We start from the raw sequence: 17,956 nt of genomic DNA, 5'->3' as shown, positions 1-17,956 counted from the left end.
TCAGGATGTAGCCTTCGAGCAGCTTAAGCAATACCTCGGATCCCCTCCTCTCTTGACAAAAGCAAAGAATGGGGAAGACCTCTATCTATATATAGCCTCCACGGAGAATGCCGTCAGCTCGATTTTGGTTCGGGAAGAGGGTAGGAAGCATCAGCCTATATATTACACAAGTAAGGTGTTAAGTGGCACCGAGAAGAACTATTGTACGATGGAAAAAGCCGCCTTCTCCATCATCTGTGCAGCGCGTAAATTAAGACCCTATTTTTAAGCCCATAGGGTTGTCGTGTTAACAAACCTGCCCATGAGACAAATTCTACAGCGACCGGAGAGTTCGGGAAGAATGACGAGGTGGTCGATAGAATTAAGTGAATTCGACATACAGTATCAACTGAGGCCCGTGGTCAAGGCTCAGGTACTTGCGTATTTTACAGCAGAAAGGCTCACTGAGTCATCCACAAAGTCGGAGGAGTGGACATTGCACGTTGATGGGTCCTCTAATGCTGCTGGAGGGGGAGCCGGATTCATCCTTTCTGACCTGGAGGGCAATGAAACTCTCTTCGCCCTGATACTGGAGTTCACAACAACCAACAACGAGGCGGAGTACGAAGCCCTGTTAGCCGGTCTGCGCCTGGCAGAAGCATTAGGGGTGGCACAGATCAAAGTACTGAGTGATTCCCAGCTGGTGGTAGAGCAACTCAAAGGAGAATTCGAAGCTAGGGATCCAAGAATGAAGAAATATCTCTCCAAGTCAAGAGGGTACATAGAGGCATTCGTCCAGTTTGACATAGAACACGTACCGAGAGCAGAGAATAAAAAGGCCGACGCACTAGCGAAGTTAGCCTCGGCAACCGGTTCGGAATGGAAAGACACTATCTATCTTGAACGCATAGGGAAACCCTCCTACGAGGAGGACAGAATTAACTTAGTGGCGTCCGAATTCAGCAAGGACGATTGGAGAGAGCCCTTATTCCTGTACCTAAAGGACGGATCCTTACCAGGAGATAATAAGGAGGCTCAAAAGGTGAGGAGGAAAGCGGAAAGATATACGTTGATGGGTCGGGAGCTCTACAGGCGATCCCTGACATTGCCCTACCTTCGATGTTTAAGCAAAGAAGAAGGGGAATACATACTACGGGAAATCCATGAAGGAGTATGCGGAAACCACTTTGCCAGTAGGGCTCTAGCTCACAAAGCTATGCGACAGGGATTTTACTGGCCCACAATGAAGAAGGACGCGGTTGAACTCGTCAGAAAATGTGATAGATGTCAAAGGTGCGCAGTGGTGCCACACGCACCCTCTAGTCTACTCTCCCCTCTAACCAGTCCCTGCCCTTTTGCTCAATGGGGGATTGATATCCTCGGACCTCTTCCACAGACGACTGGCCAGAAAAAATTCTTGTTGGTAGCAATAGATTATTTCACTAAGTGGGTAGAGGCCGAACCCCTAGCCACCATAACAGAATGGAATATTACACGCTTCGTGTGGACCTCATTGGTTTGCCGCTATGGCATTCCCTCAGCGATAGTTACAGACCACGGGAAGCAGTTCGACAACGACCGCTTCAAAAAGTTCTGTTCGGATCTATCTATTAAGCTTCTTTTTGCGTCGGTGGCGCACCCCCAGAGCAATGGACAAGTAGAGAATATGAATCGGACGATTTTGCACGAACTGAGGACGCGACTCGAATCCATGCAAGGTAGATGGACAGAGGAACTCCCTTCCCTTATGTGGGCGTACCACACCACCAAGAGAGCAGCAACAGGGGAAACCCCATTCATGCTTGTCTTCGGCGCAGAAGCAGTCATCCCAGCAAAGGTGGGGATACCCTCTTGGCGAAGGCAATACTTTAACGAGCAGACCAATAGCGAGGAGCTCAGATCAGAAATAGACCTACTGGAAGAGAGACAAGATCAGGCGAGTTTAAAAGTTTCCGCGTACCAGCAGAGGGTAGCAAAGTACTACAACCACCGCATGAAAGTACGGAATTTTCAGCCAGGAGACTTAGTCCTGAGGAAGAGGCGAAACAACCCGTCCGAGCCAGGGTCGCATAAGCTAAAGCCTAACTGGGAGGGCCCATACAAGGTCACCACAGAGATAAAACCTGGGACCTACAGGTTGGAAGAGATAGGGGGGAAAGAAATCAAGAACACGTGGAATTCCGAAATGTTAAAGAAATATTATTCCTGAGAACCGCTTTTTGTAGCGTTGTAATAAAAGTGTCTTTTACAAAAAGTTGCATTACAACAATAAAGATTGAAAAATTCAAAATACATGTTTAGCTCCTACATGCTAGTTTGCCTTACTCCCTTCTCCAACTTCCAACTCCTCCCCTTCTTCATCCTCCTCTAGGTCCTCTGCAGACTCAAGACTCTCGTCGCCATAACCATGAGAGCTTACACCGTCAAGAGGAATCTCAGGATGTTTAGTCCTTACTTAATCCCGACACCTTCTGAAACCAATTCGATAAGTTTTGGAGGTGTCGATAACGAATTGGTTCGACTCTTTATACTTCCTCACCGCAGTTCGAGAAGCAGAAGCAGCAGCAGCAGCCTCTCTGGAAGGAAGTTCCTCCCTACGAAGGTGATCGATCTTTGCCTGCAGAGCCCGCGAGCTCGTGCAGTTCGTTCTGCGCAAGGACATATTTTTCTCGGGCATCGAGGGTCTGGCTGTACATCTCCACGACCTTCTCCTCCTGGGCTAGAGCCATCGTCGCCAGCTGCAGAGAATACTAATCAGGAAGTTAGCAAGGCTATGCATAAGTCCAGAAGTATAAAGCCCACTTTGAATAGGCACCTGGTACGAAGTATGGTGGATTTTCGCCGAGAGGGCGTCAGGAAGGGTACATTGGGCCTGCACAAAATCCTCAGCATGCACGGCCCGACGGAGGGCAGAGGCGGAATGGGTCGGCTCGTGGAAGATGGCTTCAACTTGAGCCTGAGAGTTCGTAGGAGGAGCAGCATGAACCTCATCAGTAAGGGCGTCGGAATCCCCTACTACGGGTGCATCCCTGTGAGAAGATTCTCCTTCAACCTCCATTCTCTTCTTCCTGCTCCTGCTAACCCTTTGCTTTCTAGCCTCTCCCATGAGAGATTCATACTTGTTGAAGTCCATATCTGCAAGGATAAAAGAAACAAGGAGTAAGAACCCCAACAGTAAAGACGACAACCAAACATACACACATACACATAACAAGGGGGGAGAATGACTTGAAGAAATGGGGCTGAGTCCCCACTACACGAGGACACGCTCCTGGAGCAGCTCCTCGTGAGGGATAATCCCCTGTTCACCGAGAGCACGAAGTTCTTTAAGGATGGCCTGCTCTTCGGGGGAAAGTTTGGGGAGGAGATGGCGCACCCGAACTACAAAGGAAAAAGGGGTGAAAGGAGAAAAGATGAGTTAGACGGATCACCTACGTGTAAGCCCAGCAAAAGAGGGTAGAAAAAGATAACCACGTTACCATCAAGAGGAGAAGACCAGACAAAGGAGCCTGTGTAATCCAGCTCTCCCGACGCAAAGAAGTAACGGGTCTTCCAGTTATGGATGGAAGAACTGCCTGGTGAGAAGAGCTTATAACCTGGTAGAGAGTTGAAATAATATAACTTTTTCTCTGCAGAGTGAGATCGCATTTGGAAACAACTTTTGAAGAGGGGGACGGTAGGCTGATGGCCCAAGCGGAGCAGAAGCACAGCAAAACAGGTGAGCGAAAGATAAGAGTTCGGAACAAGTTGAGATGGTGCTATGCGATAAAAACGCAATACATTAGAAACAAAGGAGGGAAAAGGGAGCCTAAGACCCAAATCTAGGTAATCGGTATACAGGCAGAGCTCCTCGGATTTTTGGTCAAGGGCGGATTCGGAAGCAGTGGGTAACCTAACAGTGACATTGGATGGTATGGCAAAAAAATAACGAACATTTTGCAGGTCGGAAGAGGTGAGCTCACAACGAGCGCTTCGAACTGTTGTAGGTACTCTTAATGGCTGTGAGGAGGTCTCCATAGGAAAAAACAAGCCTGAAGAAAACACTACTTAAACCTAAGGGTCAAACGAGCAAGCAACAGCAAAGATCAAGAAGAAAGGAGGCCAAGACAGATCAAGACAGTAAAATTTCACACAAACAACTAGGCAATCTTACAAGACAAGATCAAACATACAAAATTAGCGCAAGAACAATGAAGAACATGAAGAACAACAAGACAAAAATGCTATAGAAAGGGAAAGCATACCTAGCACCAAATAAGGGACTTGTGGAATGGAGGAGAGTAGAGAAGGAAGCAGTTCTCTTGGAATGAAGACGAGTGTGGAATAAAGGAGTCCCCTAGCCTTTATATAGAGAGGAGGGCACGAATCCCCTTGGCGGGAATCTCAAGAATTTTCATTTAAGAGAAGGATTGCGTCTCGAGGGAGGCAAAGGACATAGAAAATCGCTGACAAGTGCACAGACGAGGCTTCCCGAGGACAAACGCCACCTCGGAAACACCAAGTTGCCTCGAACACAACGTTGGACGGGTGGCCATCAATAATGCTTTCCTCCAACCCACTTTCCGAGGCAGAACGCATTTAAAACCTATTTTTTTTGTATCTCTCGCAGGACAAAAGCGTGCAACGATACCTCGGGAAAGTGAGATAGACGTGAATGGCGACCCAACAGATGAGCACGACTCATCAGATGGAAGGCCCAAAATGACGAGCACGACTCGTGAGGCCAGAGCAACCCAACAGATGAGCACGACTCATCAGGAGGATGGCCCGAACTGACGAGCACGACTCGTAAGGCCAGAACAACCCAACAGATGAGCACGACTCATCACTCGGAAAGCCCAAGCAACGAGCATTATTTGTAGTGCCATACAGCCGAGTAGGTTGATTAGCTCGGCTAGAATATTCAAAAATCTCAGAAGAAACAACTCGGCCCTAGTCTCTCTTCAAAGAGCTCGGCACGAATCCTTCTTCAAAGAGCTCGGCCCGAACAACTCAGCAGAAACAGCTCAGCACGAGTCCTGCTTCAAAGAGCTCGGACAAAAGAGCTCGGCCCGAACAGCTCGGCAGAAACAGCTCGGCATGAGTCCTGCTTCAAAGAGCTCGAACAAAAGAGCTCGGCCCGAACAGCTCGGCAGAAACAGCTCGGCACGAGTCCTGCTTCAGAGAGCTCGGACAAAAGAGCTCGGCCCGAACAGCTTTGCAGAAACAACTCGACACGAGTCCTGCTTCAGAGAGCTCGGACAAAAGAGCTCGGCCCGAACAGCTCGGCAGAAACAGCTCGGCACGAGTCCTGCTTCAGAGAGTTCAGAAAAAAGAGCTCGGCCCGAACATCTCGGCAGAAACAGCTCGGCACGAGTCCTGCTTCAAAGAGCTCGGACAAAACAGCTCTGCACAAAATAGCTCGGACAAACTCAGCTCAGCATGATTCCTTCTTGAAAGAGCTCGGACAAAGGAGCTCGGCCCGAACAATTCGGACAAAGCAGCTCAGCGCAAACAGTCGGCAGCTTAATTATTCTTCCAAAAAAAAATAGAGAGGAGAAAAAGAGAAGAACACGAGGAAGCGTTAAAACTTTTAAATGGAAAGATGCAAACACAAATAATCACTCAAAATTCTATCCAGAAATTTGAAACTAAGGGGGGGACAACTGATATGCCCATAACAAATCACGCTAATAAGGGCAGGTCAACGCCTGTCCAATACTTTTTCCAGCTCTGACTTTCTGACGAGTGATTAGCTCCGACCTAATGAAGAGGATGAGAGATTCACGCCGACGCCCTTAAAGCCGAGTGATAGGCGCGCGCACTTATGGTCGGAGAGCGATTCGCGCCCCCACGCAATAAATCTGAGCCAACCAGCGGTCAACTCAAGCCCCTATAAGAAGGGATTGGGAGTACAGGTAAAGGTAAGTGACATAACACTATTCTACTGTTGCATTTAGCCTTCCTAAAAGCCTTCGTCTTACTTAGGCATCAGAGTGATCTCCCGGAGTACACCCCGGGTCCTCCAAGCCTTTGTTCTTTTCTTTCAGGTCAACGAAAGTCGAAGGAGCATCCCAACTATTTTTTTACCCCGCAACAACACCCATTATTCTTTGAGTCCCAAGAGTTTGATTTTCTTTCTTTGCCTCTCACACCTCTAAAATGACAAGAATAACAAATGTGACATTTCCTTTCACAATACAATGTTTTGTCTGATTAACATATTTTTACTTGATGAAGCATTATTATGGAATTTAAGGAACCATAAATTTAATTCAAGCCCATTGTCCAGGCTCGATATAAGCCCGTCGTAATCCGACACGCTCTCCCCGGGATACAGCAGATTCAAAAACGACCAGTCCATCAACTTATCCTCGCCGCCCCCTCCGTGCGCTCCAGCAGAAGCCGACGCAGCCAAGGACGACGACGTGCACTGCTCCGGCGCCGCCCCGGTCCGGGGTTCCGACGAAGGCGACCGCTCCTCGTTCGCGAACCGGCTGGCCACGGCTTGAATTTCCGGCGGAGTGAGAGACTCGCCGCCGTCGATCTCCGGGGGCGATTCCGGGAAATTGAACTTTGCGGTCAGGCCGCCGAGGCAGTAGAGGGCGGCGTCGAACGCCCGGGCCGCCTTCTCCGCCGTGTCGTAGGAACCTAGCCATATCCTCTCCCGGCTTTTGGGCAGCCGGATTTCCGACACCCATTTGCCCCACTTGCGCTTCCGTATTCCCCGGTAACGGGACTGGCCGCCGCTTTCGTCCGGGTTTTCGCTGGAATGGCGGCTGCTGCGTCTCTGTATATACAGAGTGTGAGAGAGAGAGAGAGAGAGAGAGAGACGCAGAGTCTGTGACTTGTATGTATGCACTGTGCAGTACAAGTGGAGGAGCCGAGCGCGTTGATTGTGAAAATGGCGGGGAGATGGACACGTGAACCAATGGGAGGGCACCGTGAGGACGTACGCGGTAGGGCATGCAGTGATTTGACCGCATGTGTGGTTTTGGAGTATGTTTGTTTTCCTCGTGTCCTAATGTGATGTCTAAAAACAGAGTTGGTGTAATTTGCACAGAAAATGTTAGTGTTACTCACTGTTTCCTAGTATAATTAAGGAAAAATTAAGATCATTATCAATGCTTACTTTACACATTTTGAATTTGAAAATACTTCAACTTGAATATATATATATATAAAATCTATATTTACATAATGATACGCAAGTATAAGGCCTAAAATTATACAATTAGAAAAAAAAATTACTCTACATTTGGGAGACGGCTTAAATTTAGATTTGTGTAAATTTTTAAAAATAAAAAATAAATAATAAAATTATATTAAATTTTGTCTGAATTTATTCAAAAATTTAAATCCATACTTGCAAGCGGACCGTCATTGACAATGATTAATTGTCTTTACAAAATTTTAAACAAAAGAATTTTTATTAAATACAACCCTTTTTGATATCAGAAATTTGATTAAAATTTATTATATGATGATGAGCTTAATTAGTGAGTGTTTGGTATGTTGTCAAAATAAAATTTCAAATTGATGTTATCTGTTGTGACTGAGTACCTTCAAAAGGGTTGACCCGTTGACTAGGAATTTATATATCTTTTATTCCATTTGCTCCCTCCCTCCCTAATGGTATATCTCTGCTTTGTTTTTATTATTATTTATGCATACTTTGAAAATGAAAAGAAGAAGACAAAATGAAAATGATGAAGGAGGTAGGTGATATAAAAATTAGAGATAGAGGATCTTAGTACCCATAGCCAATTAAATATACCCTATAAATTAATTACATTGAGCAATCACAAAAGAATGAAGGAACATTATTTAAGGAGCCACAATTACAATAAGGGAAAAATTAATCTATGTTGGAAGGGTACTTAATGTAGTAATATTGTAATTTATTACTTATGATACGCTAGTTGAATTTTTAGTTATATTTTTAAAATTTTAATGGAAATAATTAGTAAAGTAAAATTATAATAATATTATTTGATAAAAAATTAAACACCTTTTAAAATTAATGGTGTAGGTTTAGATGGACAAATGGTGGATTGGTTTTATTAATGTTCGTTTAGTCCCGCATCGTCCAGTATAAGATCCTTTTAACTCTCTCTCCTTAATACCTAAGTTTTGAGGATGAGTTTTCTAATTGTTAGGATCGAAGGCGCCCATGGGTGGGCTTGATACACATGAGTGAATACCAGTTTGACCCAAAAGCTTAAGCTTATTAGGTCTTGGACCCAATCATGTATATAAGCACTCATCATCCACTCTAATTTTCTAATGTGAGACAATCTCACAAGTGGAATTCTCAACAATTTCCCCCTCATTTGTGAGTTCCAATTGTTCTACAAGTAAGCCCAATTCTCCAACAGTTGCTCAAGTGGGCCTTACCACTAGTGCTTTACGTGCGTCGGATTGCATTCCACGTGCCTCCGAACCAATCCTACCTCTCATGTTTTAACCCTATTCGGATCCATCCGCAGCCTAGATGATCCTTATTAGCCTTAGCCACAACCTTGGTCCTCCAACTATAAGCACGTCAGGAGAATTAGCTTCACATCTCGATTTTTTACGATGTTGCTTACCTAGACTTACGAACCGTCGGCTTTGATACCACTTGTTAGGACCGGAGGAGCCCATGGGTGGGCTTGATACACATGGGTGAACACCTACTTGACTTAAAAGCTTAAGTCTATTGGGTCGTGGATCCAACTATGTATATAAGCACCCATCATCCACTCTAATTTTTCAATGTGGGACAAGCTCACAAGTGAAATTTTCAACACTAACATGGTATCAGAGCAGAGCCTTGGTTTGCTTAGCTCCTCTGTGGGTTGGACTTCTCCTCACCTCATTTCCCCCCATGGGCTCTCGTCGCCTCATTTCCCCCATGGGCTCGAGGGGAAGTATTAATGTCTGTCCAGTCCCACATCGTCTCTGTGAGGAGTTTCAAAGTCAGTATAAGATTTTCTTAGCCCTCTCTCCTTAATACTTAAGTTTTGAGGATGAGTTCTTTAACATGGTATCAAAGCTGGGTGTCACGGGCTAAGCTTGTTCAGGGCATTATGCTTGCCTATGACCGCTTATCTCGTGTGTTTGGGATGGGTTTCCATCATGTAAATACTAGTGTAGGGTTATTTTCTAGTATTTATTTCATTGTAAGCCAAATAAGGCAGTATGACTCCTCGGTCACTTTGATGTTTCCTAGTGCTAGAGTGAGAATGACCTAGAAAGCTCTTTAGGGGAGGGTGAGTGTTCATCAATCATTGTAAAACTCACTAGCAATTGTCAACGTGCTTAGCCTACTTGCCTCCCTCGCTAAGTACAACATGTCAACGGAGGATTTGTTAATGAATTACGTTTGCTTCAATATTTACTGCTTGGTTGCCACGGCTTTCATGAATTGATTATTATTTCCGCTGCTATCTGATTGAATGTTAATGAAAGTGCCTCGTGGATGAATGTTGGTAAACAAAAGGCTGGCTAGTTAAGCAAGAGTGCTTTAGCTAGCGCCGCACGGCCCTTCACAACGGTGTGAAAAAGGCGGACCGTGACATTTGGTATCAGAGCCCAAGTCGGTGACATTTGGTGAGAGCTAAAGGTTGAGTTGCTACGTGAATTCGATTGCCTTTGTTGTTGGGTTTGGAAAGCTTTGGTAAGTGACCATGGCACCAAACAATGCTGAGAGGATCAGCGTGCTGGAAGCACAAGTTGAAGAGTCAACCAACACTATGGCCGCGGAGGTGGCCCAGATGAGAGAACTTGTTGATGAAGTGAGGGGATCACAAAAACATCAAGCAGGTTTGATAGGCGACATGTCAGAGGACTTTCGCCACACTGTGGAAACTTTGCAAGCCCGGATGGCAGATCTGGATGCAAAGGTAAATGTGATGGTTCTTGCTATGGGGAACTCCAACACTCCGGGAGTTAGCAAGACCAAGGTGCCAGAACCCAGGACGTATGGGGGTGCCCGAGATGCGAAGGAGTTAGAGAACTTCTTGTTTGATGTGGAGCAGTACTTTCGCGTTGTGAGGATGGCCTCAGAACAGGCAAAGGTAGATACTGCGACCATGTACTTGGTTGGTGATGCCAAACTGTGGTGGCGTACCAAGTACAGAGAAATTGAAAATGGAAACTGTGTGATTGATAGTTGGGTAGACTTGAGGAGAGAGCTCAAGGCCCAATTCTTTCCTGAGAACGTTGAGTATAATGCAAGGAGAAAATTGAGAGATCTCAAGCATACGGGGTCAATCAGTGAATATGTGAAACAATTTTCTGCTTTAATGTTGGATATTCGGGATATATCGGAGAAGGACAAGTTGTTCTATTTTCTTGAGGGGATGAAACCGTGGGCAAGAACTGAACTTCATAGGCAAAGGGTTCAAGACTTGTCAACTGCACAAGCGGCTGCAGAACGCTTGACAGACTACGCTGGTGATGAGACCACTTCGTCCAAACGGTTTGGCGGAGAGGGAAACGGTGGAAAGTCTTTCAAGAATGGCAAACCCAAGAGTGGGGGAGCCGATTCTAAATCATCAACCTCACAGGAAGCTTCGTCGTCTCAAGGGTTCAACACACCCAATGGAAAGGGGAAGAGTAAAATTGAGTGTTTCTTGTGTCGAGGTCCTCATAGAGTTTTTGAGTGCCCTCACAAAGCATCACTTAATGCCTTACAGGCTTCTATTGTAGAACAGGCAGTGGAAGACGATGGGGAAGAGGATGATGCCCCGAGGGTGGGTTCAGTGCGGTTGGTGAACGCATTGGAAAAGCAGGCAAAAACACCGAAAGTTACACGAGCAAAAGGGTTAATGTTTGTGGACTTGAGGATAAATGGGAAGAGTACTCGCGCTATGGTGGATACGGGAGCTACTCATAATTTTGTTTCGCAGTTGGAAGCAGGAAGACTCAACTTATCCTTAGAGAAGGATACAGGACGCGTGAAAGCAGTTAACTCTGTAGCCCAGCCTACTCTGGGAGTAGCCAAGCAAGTGGCTATAAAGCTTGGATAGTGGGAAGGTCATGCGAATTTCACAGCGGTGCCATTGGATGACTATCCAGTCATTCTAGGAATGGAGTTCCTAATGGGGACGAGGGCAGTGCTGATGCCTTCGGCTGGTTCCCTGTGTCTGATGGGAGATCACTCGTGCATGGTGCAAGTCGTTGCAACGAAAGGAGACGAAGGGAAGTCCCTTTCAGCCATTCAACTCAATGAAGGATTGGGTAAGGGTGAGCAGACACGTCTAGCCACGGTGGTGGTAGACAAAGAAGTAGGCCAAGAGCTAGAGCCTACGACCATCCAAGCGGTGTTGGATGAGGATAAGGAGGTGTTGCCGGATAAGCTGCCTCAAAATTTGCTTTCACGACGGACTGTGGAGCAAGAGATCAAGTTGTTATTAGGAGTGAAACCACCTGCTAAAAGGCCATGTTGGATTGCGCCTAGAGAGATAGTAGAGTTGGGGAAACAACTTGATGAAGTGGAAGCGGGATGTGTTCGCCCTTCCAAAACACCGTTGGGAGCATCGGTGTCGTTTCAGAGGAAACATGAAGAGCATCTACGGAAGGTGTTCGACAGGCTGAAAGGAAACAGTCTGAATTTGAAGAAGGAGAATTTCTCTTTCGCTCGGCGGAGCAACAAATTCCTTGGTCAAGTCGTTGAACAAGGTCGTATCCGGAGGGGTATGGAGAAGGTAAGGATGATTCAAGAACGGAAGATCCCCACAACAGTGAAGGAATTGCGTTCCTTTCTTGGCCTTACTGGATTCTACAGGAAGTTCGTTGAGGGGTATTCGCGGAGAATGACTCCAAGGACAGGACTACTGGGGAGGTATTATTGGCCGCACACGCGGGATGATGTGGTTGATTATACCAAAACTTGTCTCACTTGCCAACAAGACAAGGGGGAGCGGAAGAAGTATGGTATTTTTATGGCCGCACCAAAGTACTGTTCGGCAGAGGGGATGACACAATTATTCCTTGTGACTATTGTGAAACTTTGGGGTTTTCCCCAAGTTATTATTTGTGACCAAGATTTAATGTTCTCTGACAACTTCTTAACAGAGTTTTTCAGGATATTCAGGTCACACCTTGACATCTCTTCGAGTTATCATCGACAAACAGACGAACAGATGAAGAAATTCAGAGAGCTGCTAGATGAGTACTTGTGCCATTTTGTCAACGACAACCAGAAGAATGGCGTGCAACTACTTGATGTGGCTCCATTCTGTGGCAACGCCCAAAGGCGCTCAACTACCAACAAGAGCCCTATTGAGCTTGTTACAGACCAGCTGGCACTGTTACCTCACACAGTGGGCGAGCCGTACAGACGAAAGAGTCCTAAGGCGTACATCTTCACCAGTGAAGGGAGACAGAATGCAGACTTTGCCCAAGCCTATCTGGAGAAAGCTTCTAAGCAGATGAAGAAGTGGGTAGATCAACAGAGAAAATCGCAATTTCATGTCAATTGCCTCAAGCCATTCAACGCCAACACCAACAACCTGAGCAGGAGTCAGTCAAACAGCGTAGAGTTGAAGACAGTGCCACCTGACAGACATGATGTTGAAGAGATCCTTGCAAACAGAATGTTCATATCCTCAAGGAAGAAGCGGCAAAAGTTCCTAGTGGAGTGGAAATGCCTTAATGATAAAGAAATCAGCTGGATTTCAGTGGAAGATTTGAAACCATTCGTAGACAAAGTTGAAGTGTACCTATCGCCAAAAGTCTACGAGGCCGTCGACCGCATAAGTGGGGGAGAATGTCACGGGCTAAGCTTGTTCAGGGCATTATGCTTGCCTATGACCGCTTATCTCGTGTGTTTGGGATGGGTTTCCATCATGTAAATACTAGTGTAGGGTTATTTTCTAGTATTTATTTCATCGTAAGCCAAATAAGGCAGTATGACTCCTCGGTCACTTTGATGTTTCCTAGTGCTAGAGTGAGAATGGCCTAGAAAGCTCTTTAGGGGAGGGTGAGTGTTCATCAATCATTGTAAAACTCACTAGCAATTGTCAACGTGCTTAGCCTACTTGCCTCCCTCGCTAAGTACAACATGTCAACGGAGGATTTGTTAATGAATTACGTTTGCTTCAATATTTACTGCTTGGTTGCCACGGCTTTCATGAATTGATTATTATTTCCGCTGCTATCTGATTGAATGTTAATGAAAGTGCTTCGTGGATGAATGTTGGTAAACAAAAGGCTGGCTAGTTAAGCAAGAGTGCTTTAGCTAGCGCCGCACGGCCCTTCACAACGGTGTGAAAAAGGCGGACCGTGACACTGGGCCTTGGGCTGCTTAGTTCCTCCGTGGGCTAGACGTCTCCTCGCCTCTTCCCCCCCCCCCCCATGGGCTCTCGTCGTTTCATTTTCCTTATGGGCTCGAGGGGGAGTATTAATATTCGTCCAATCTCACAACGTCTAATATAAAATCCTCTTAACTTTCCCTCCTTAACACCTAGGTTTTGAGAATGAGTTGTCTAACCGTTTTTTTCAAAGGTGTAAGGATGACAATAGTATGAATCATAGAAATAGGGTGCTGAGAATATTTAAATTTGAATAGGTAAGGAGAGATAAAGTGGGAATAGACAACAGTGAGAAAAAAGTAAGAGAAAGAGATTAAACAAATAAAAGACACTAAGACCTATTTAGTGATGAGTAAATATCAACTAATGACATATGCGATCATCATCACTTGGTGACTTTCTTTTTTTAAAAGTGAATTGCCGCTTGGTGACTTATGTGACCATCATCATTTGGTGACTCTATATTTTATATCGCTTGGGTGATAAAAGATTCCATCTCTCAGGCGATATGCATCTTGCCCATAGTGTTTAAAATATGCCTTTTTTTTTAAGCGATTCTCCACTAAATCACTTAGGTGATTAGGTGACATATGGTTCACCTTATTTTCACGACCTCTTTCTTATGACGACTATTTTAACTGAACGATCACTAGGACATTCTAAAGAGCTGTATAAGGATGACACGTACAATCAAATATAAATATCAAGGATAAAACTCATTCACTCTTTTTTGATTTCTAAAAATGACATTGTCCCCCTACACCCTATGTTTGTAGAATAAAAATTTGATTAACTTAATAACAAAATGCTCTTTGTTGTTAGTTCACCTTTTATTATTTTAAGTACATTTGTGGACTTATTCTTACTAAAACATTTTTTTGCCATATTATTTACAGTTGATAATAAATTTATAAATTCTTCTTGAATTTTGTACAATTTATTTTGAACATAAACATATGGTACGTCTACATTTGTGTATTCATTGATTGCCGACGTTACTATTTGAATATAAATAACCGAAAGAAAGGATTAGATGTGAATTTTATTGTAATTTAGTGAATCTAAATTTTAATATAATATATTATTATTAAATTATAAATTTTACATGAAAAATCATTATCATCATTTATTTCTCACAAGAGAAAAAAATTAAAAGTAGAGTACCGGCAAGGACAATACAAAGTTTCCTAAGCTGCATACAAAATAGTATTCCTGAGCTAGATAGCAAAGTGGTTGAATCAGATGCGTTCCTCAATTTAGACTCGCAATCTTTAGTTTTCATTAATTTTTTTCTATTTTATATTACTTTAATTAAGATACTATAAATATTTAATACCTTTTTATAATTTTAAATTTTTATGTAGTAATAATAATAGCTTTATTTTTGAAAGTTTATATTTCATGCCTAAGTTTGGATTTGTATGAACATAAAAAACGTAATTTAAATTTTATTGATTTTCAATTCATGATCTCATTTTATAATAAAAATTTTCTTGAAACAACAATAGATACTAATAATATCAATTACTATTACTAGTATAATAAAAATAATAACAACTAAGATAGCCGTAATAGTAGTTATATTTATTATGATAAAATAATAACAAAAAATCAATAATAGAATAGGACAAAATAGTAATAATAATACTTATTTTAAGGATAATAAATATTATAAAAATAATAAAAAATAATAACAACTAATAGTAATAAGAATAAAAATGAAAATAATATTTATTATTGTAAAATAATAGTAACAATTACAAGAACAATAACAATAAAAGAGACAATAATAACAATAATTAGCTCGATGATAATAATTATTATAAAAATAATAAATAATAATAATTACTATTATGAAAATAATAAAAAATAATTAAAAAACAACAAATAATAATATTAATTGTTATTCTTATCATAAAAACAATAACATCTAATAACAATTACAATAACACAAAAGACAACAAGAAATAATAATTATTACTATTAAAATAATAACAACAAAAACAATAATAATATAAAATGTAAAAATAATAAATAATTATTATTTGAAGAACAATAATTATTCTATAATAGTAAAAGTAACAATAAAAAAAGAAAAAAAATAGTAATTATTGTCATTTTAAGGACAGTAATTGTTATACAAATAAATAATAAAAATAAACAAATTATAATTACAAGGGAAATAATATTTATTAGTATAAAATAATAATAAAAATAATAATAGTAATAAAAAATAAAAAATAACAATTATTATTTTTAGAATAATATTTAGTGTAAAAAAACAAAAAATAATAATAACAATAAAAAAGTAATATTAACAAAAAAAATCACTGTTATAAAATAAAAACAATAATATAAAATTAAATAATCATGTGTTAGGGTTTTTATAAAAAAATAAATTTTTTTATTTCATTATAGAAGTCATTTAAAAATACCAAATATTGGAAATAAATTAAAATTGTATTCGTACATGATTTCATGTCACTAATTTAATATAATAATTATATTTCAAGAGTAATTCCATCCTACCCTAATTTAATTTCATTCCGCAAACTAAAGGGTAGTTTGGTCTATACAACAATGCCTCTCACTTTGAGTCATTGCACCGTGCGTGGTTTAATGTTCCAAACTAGCCAAGTTGGATTGGGCCAGGCCCAAGGCACTTTTATTGGGCTGAGGTCCAGGCCCATCTAAGAAACTTGGGCTGTTGACTGTATGTGTTTTGGGCCAGGCCCAAGGCACTTTCATTGCACCGTATTTGATTTTTTTTTTTTTTTGAATTGTTTCAATTTTTATTTCATTCTTTTGTTGAATCATTTCTTAAATCTAAAGTATAATTTTTATTTATTTTTGCTTTAATTTTGTATTGATTTTATTCTTGAATTGAATCGAGGATCATGCTCAATTTCTATTTAAGAATGTCTAAATAATAGAAGCCAATTCAACATTTAACAAACAATATGGTTAATTTTCGAGCTCACCCATTATTTACAATAAAAAAATGCATCATACTTTTTAGCCTCTTTTGAGCCATTAAAGTGCCGAATTATTATAGTTGATAAAACTTTCATGGCATAAATCACTATACTTGATGCTGGTCTGGTTCGTTGCCTGATGATTGGACCACTTCTATCGTAGATGCTGGAACGATCTCTATTACTTGATGACTAGGCAACATTTGTCACCTAAATTGTCATATGTGAATCCAAAGAGTTTGCCTAAGTAGGGGTTTTAGGTCATCGTAAAAAAATAAAAAAAAATAGTTTTTGGGAGCATAAATTTGAAAATTTAAATTTGGATTTGTATAGAGTTGGAAAAAATTTAATATAATTTTATACTATATTTTGCCTATATACACATAATTTTAAATTTAAAATTCAAATTTCATATCCACAAATACAAGAAAAATTTTTTTATTGTATTTTTCATAATTGAAAATTAGCTATTATTTATTTTAAAAAAAAAATTATTATCACCGAAGGAGTCTATGGGTAGACTTGATGTACATGAATGAGAACTAACTTGTCCAAAAAGTTTAAGTCTATTGAATCTTAAGTCCAATCATATATATAAGCACCCATCATCTACTCAATTTTTTTAATATAAAGCAAACTTATAAGTAAAATTCTCAATTAAAATAAAAAATAAAAAATATTTTTAACAATTAATCTGTTCTCTCTATAAAAATCATGTTAAAGTAAATAATGTGACTACACAAATTTACATAAGCCTTTTTGTTGAAACTCTATCCAATCAGGTGATAGTATGGGTTACGGGAGTGCCTTTCACGAGGTTAGGTATTCAAATCCTCTTGGACTCGTTTCCGTCCTTGGACTCCTGAATTTATCCTCCCTTTAGAGTTGTGGGGTCAACTTTAAGGAACGCAGGATTAGTTACGTGGACCATAAAACGGACGCGTGAATAACCGGTGCGTATTTCAAAAAAAATAAAATAAAAAATAGTAGTAAAAATAATAAAAATAAAGAGTATTATTGATGGGTAGTCCAAGATTACTCATCACAGAAGAGGCCAGGGAAGAGCAGGTGAAGTACTAAAGTGTGAATGGCAGATGAGACCAATACGTGCAGTACGGTTGGCTGCTAGCACTACGATATTAATACAATTTAAAGCTTTATTTGTTGTTTACCAGCACATATGCCAATGAAGATAGACAAGAAAACTTTGAGATGCGTTATTGTTCATTAAAGAAAGAGGATCATAAATTTATGCCTTAAACTATCATTTGTAAATTTTTTAAAATATATTTTTATAAAATAATGGTATTTGAGGCCCTTTCAATATTCGACTAATCTATTAGAATAATGGGTCCACTTCTCTATTTTTTTTATATTTAAATTTTAAGACATTATCTCGAATGGGCCATAGCCCTCACAACTGAAACCCTAATAATTTAATTAGAGGAGTCTTGAATTTATCACATGAACTACTACTACGGGTAAAATTTTAAAACTGTTAAATATATAATTAGAATTCTTGACTATGTTCTTAATCATCAATCCTATTTTTATTTTAAAAATTATTTAGCAGTCTAAATATTGTAAGAGAGATGAGTTATGAAACCCGACTCTCTTAAGTATTAGCGTGTGAGTTCAAATTAATATGTAGAAGTTTTAATTCATTTTTAAAGACGATGGACTTAAAATTGTAAATATTAATCAGTTCAACTAATTTTAGCA

The 17,956-nt window shown here is 40.9% G+C and overlaps 2 protein-coding genes across 2 annotated transcripts; one reads left to right on the top strand and one right to left on the bottom strand.

Moving 5' to 3' along the window:
• Positions 1 to 340: 340 nt before the first annotated feature.
• On the top strand, positions 341 to 2,188 carry LOC131151509 (uncharacterized). The gene is made up of 3 exons (XM_058102750.1): positions 341 to 620; positions 690 to 1,256; positions 1,521 to 2,188. The coding sequence occupies exons 1-3, from the start codon at positions 341 to 343 to the stop codon at positions 2,186 to 2,188; spliced, it is 1,515 nt and encodes a 504-aa protein (XP_057958733.1).
• A 3,933-nt stretch (positions 2,189 to 6,121) lies between these two features.
• LOC131151508 (ethylene-responsive transcription factor ERF012-like) lies at positions 6,122 to 7,342 on the bottom strand. Its single transcript, XM_058102749.1, has 2 exons — positions 7,325 to 7,342; positions 6,122 to 6,979 (listed from the first exon to the last, which is right to left on the bottom strand). The coding sequence occupies exons 1-2, from the start codon at positions 7,340 to 7,342 to the stop codon at positions 6,152 to 6,154; spliced, it is 846 nt and encodes a 281-aa protein (XP_057958732.1). The 3' UTR covers positions 6,122 to 6,151.
• Between the last annotated feature and the right edge of the window lie 10,614 nt (positions 7,343 to 17,956).

The sequence above is a fragment of the Malania oleifera genome, chromosome 3 (genome assembly GCF_029873635.1).
Source record: "Malania oleifera isolate guangnan ecotype guangnan chromosome 3, ASM2987363v1, whole genome shotgun sequence".
NCBI lineage: Eukaryota > Viridiplantae > Streptophyta > Magnoliopsida > Santalales > Ximeniaceae > Malania > Malania oleifera.
The sequence above is the reverse complement of the archived record's forward strand: the minus strand, read 5'-3'. Positions and strand labels throughout refer to the sequence as shown.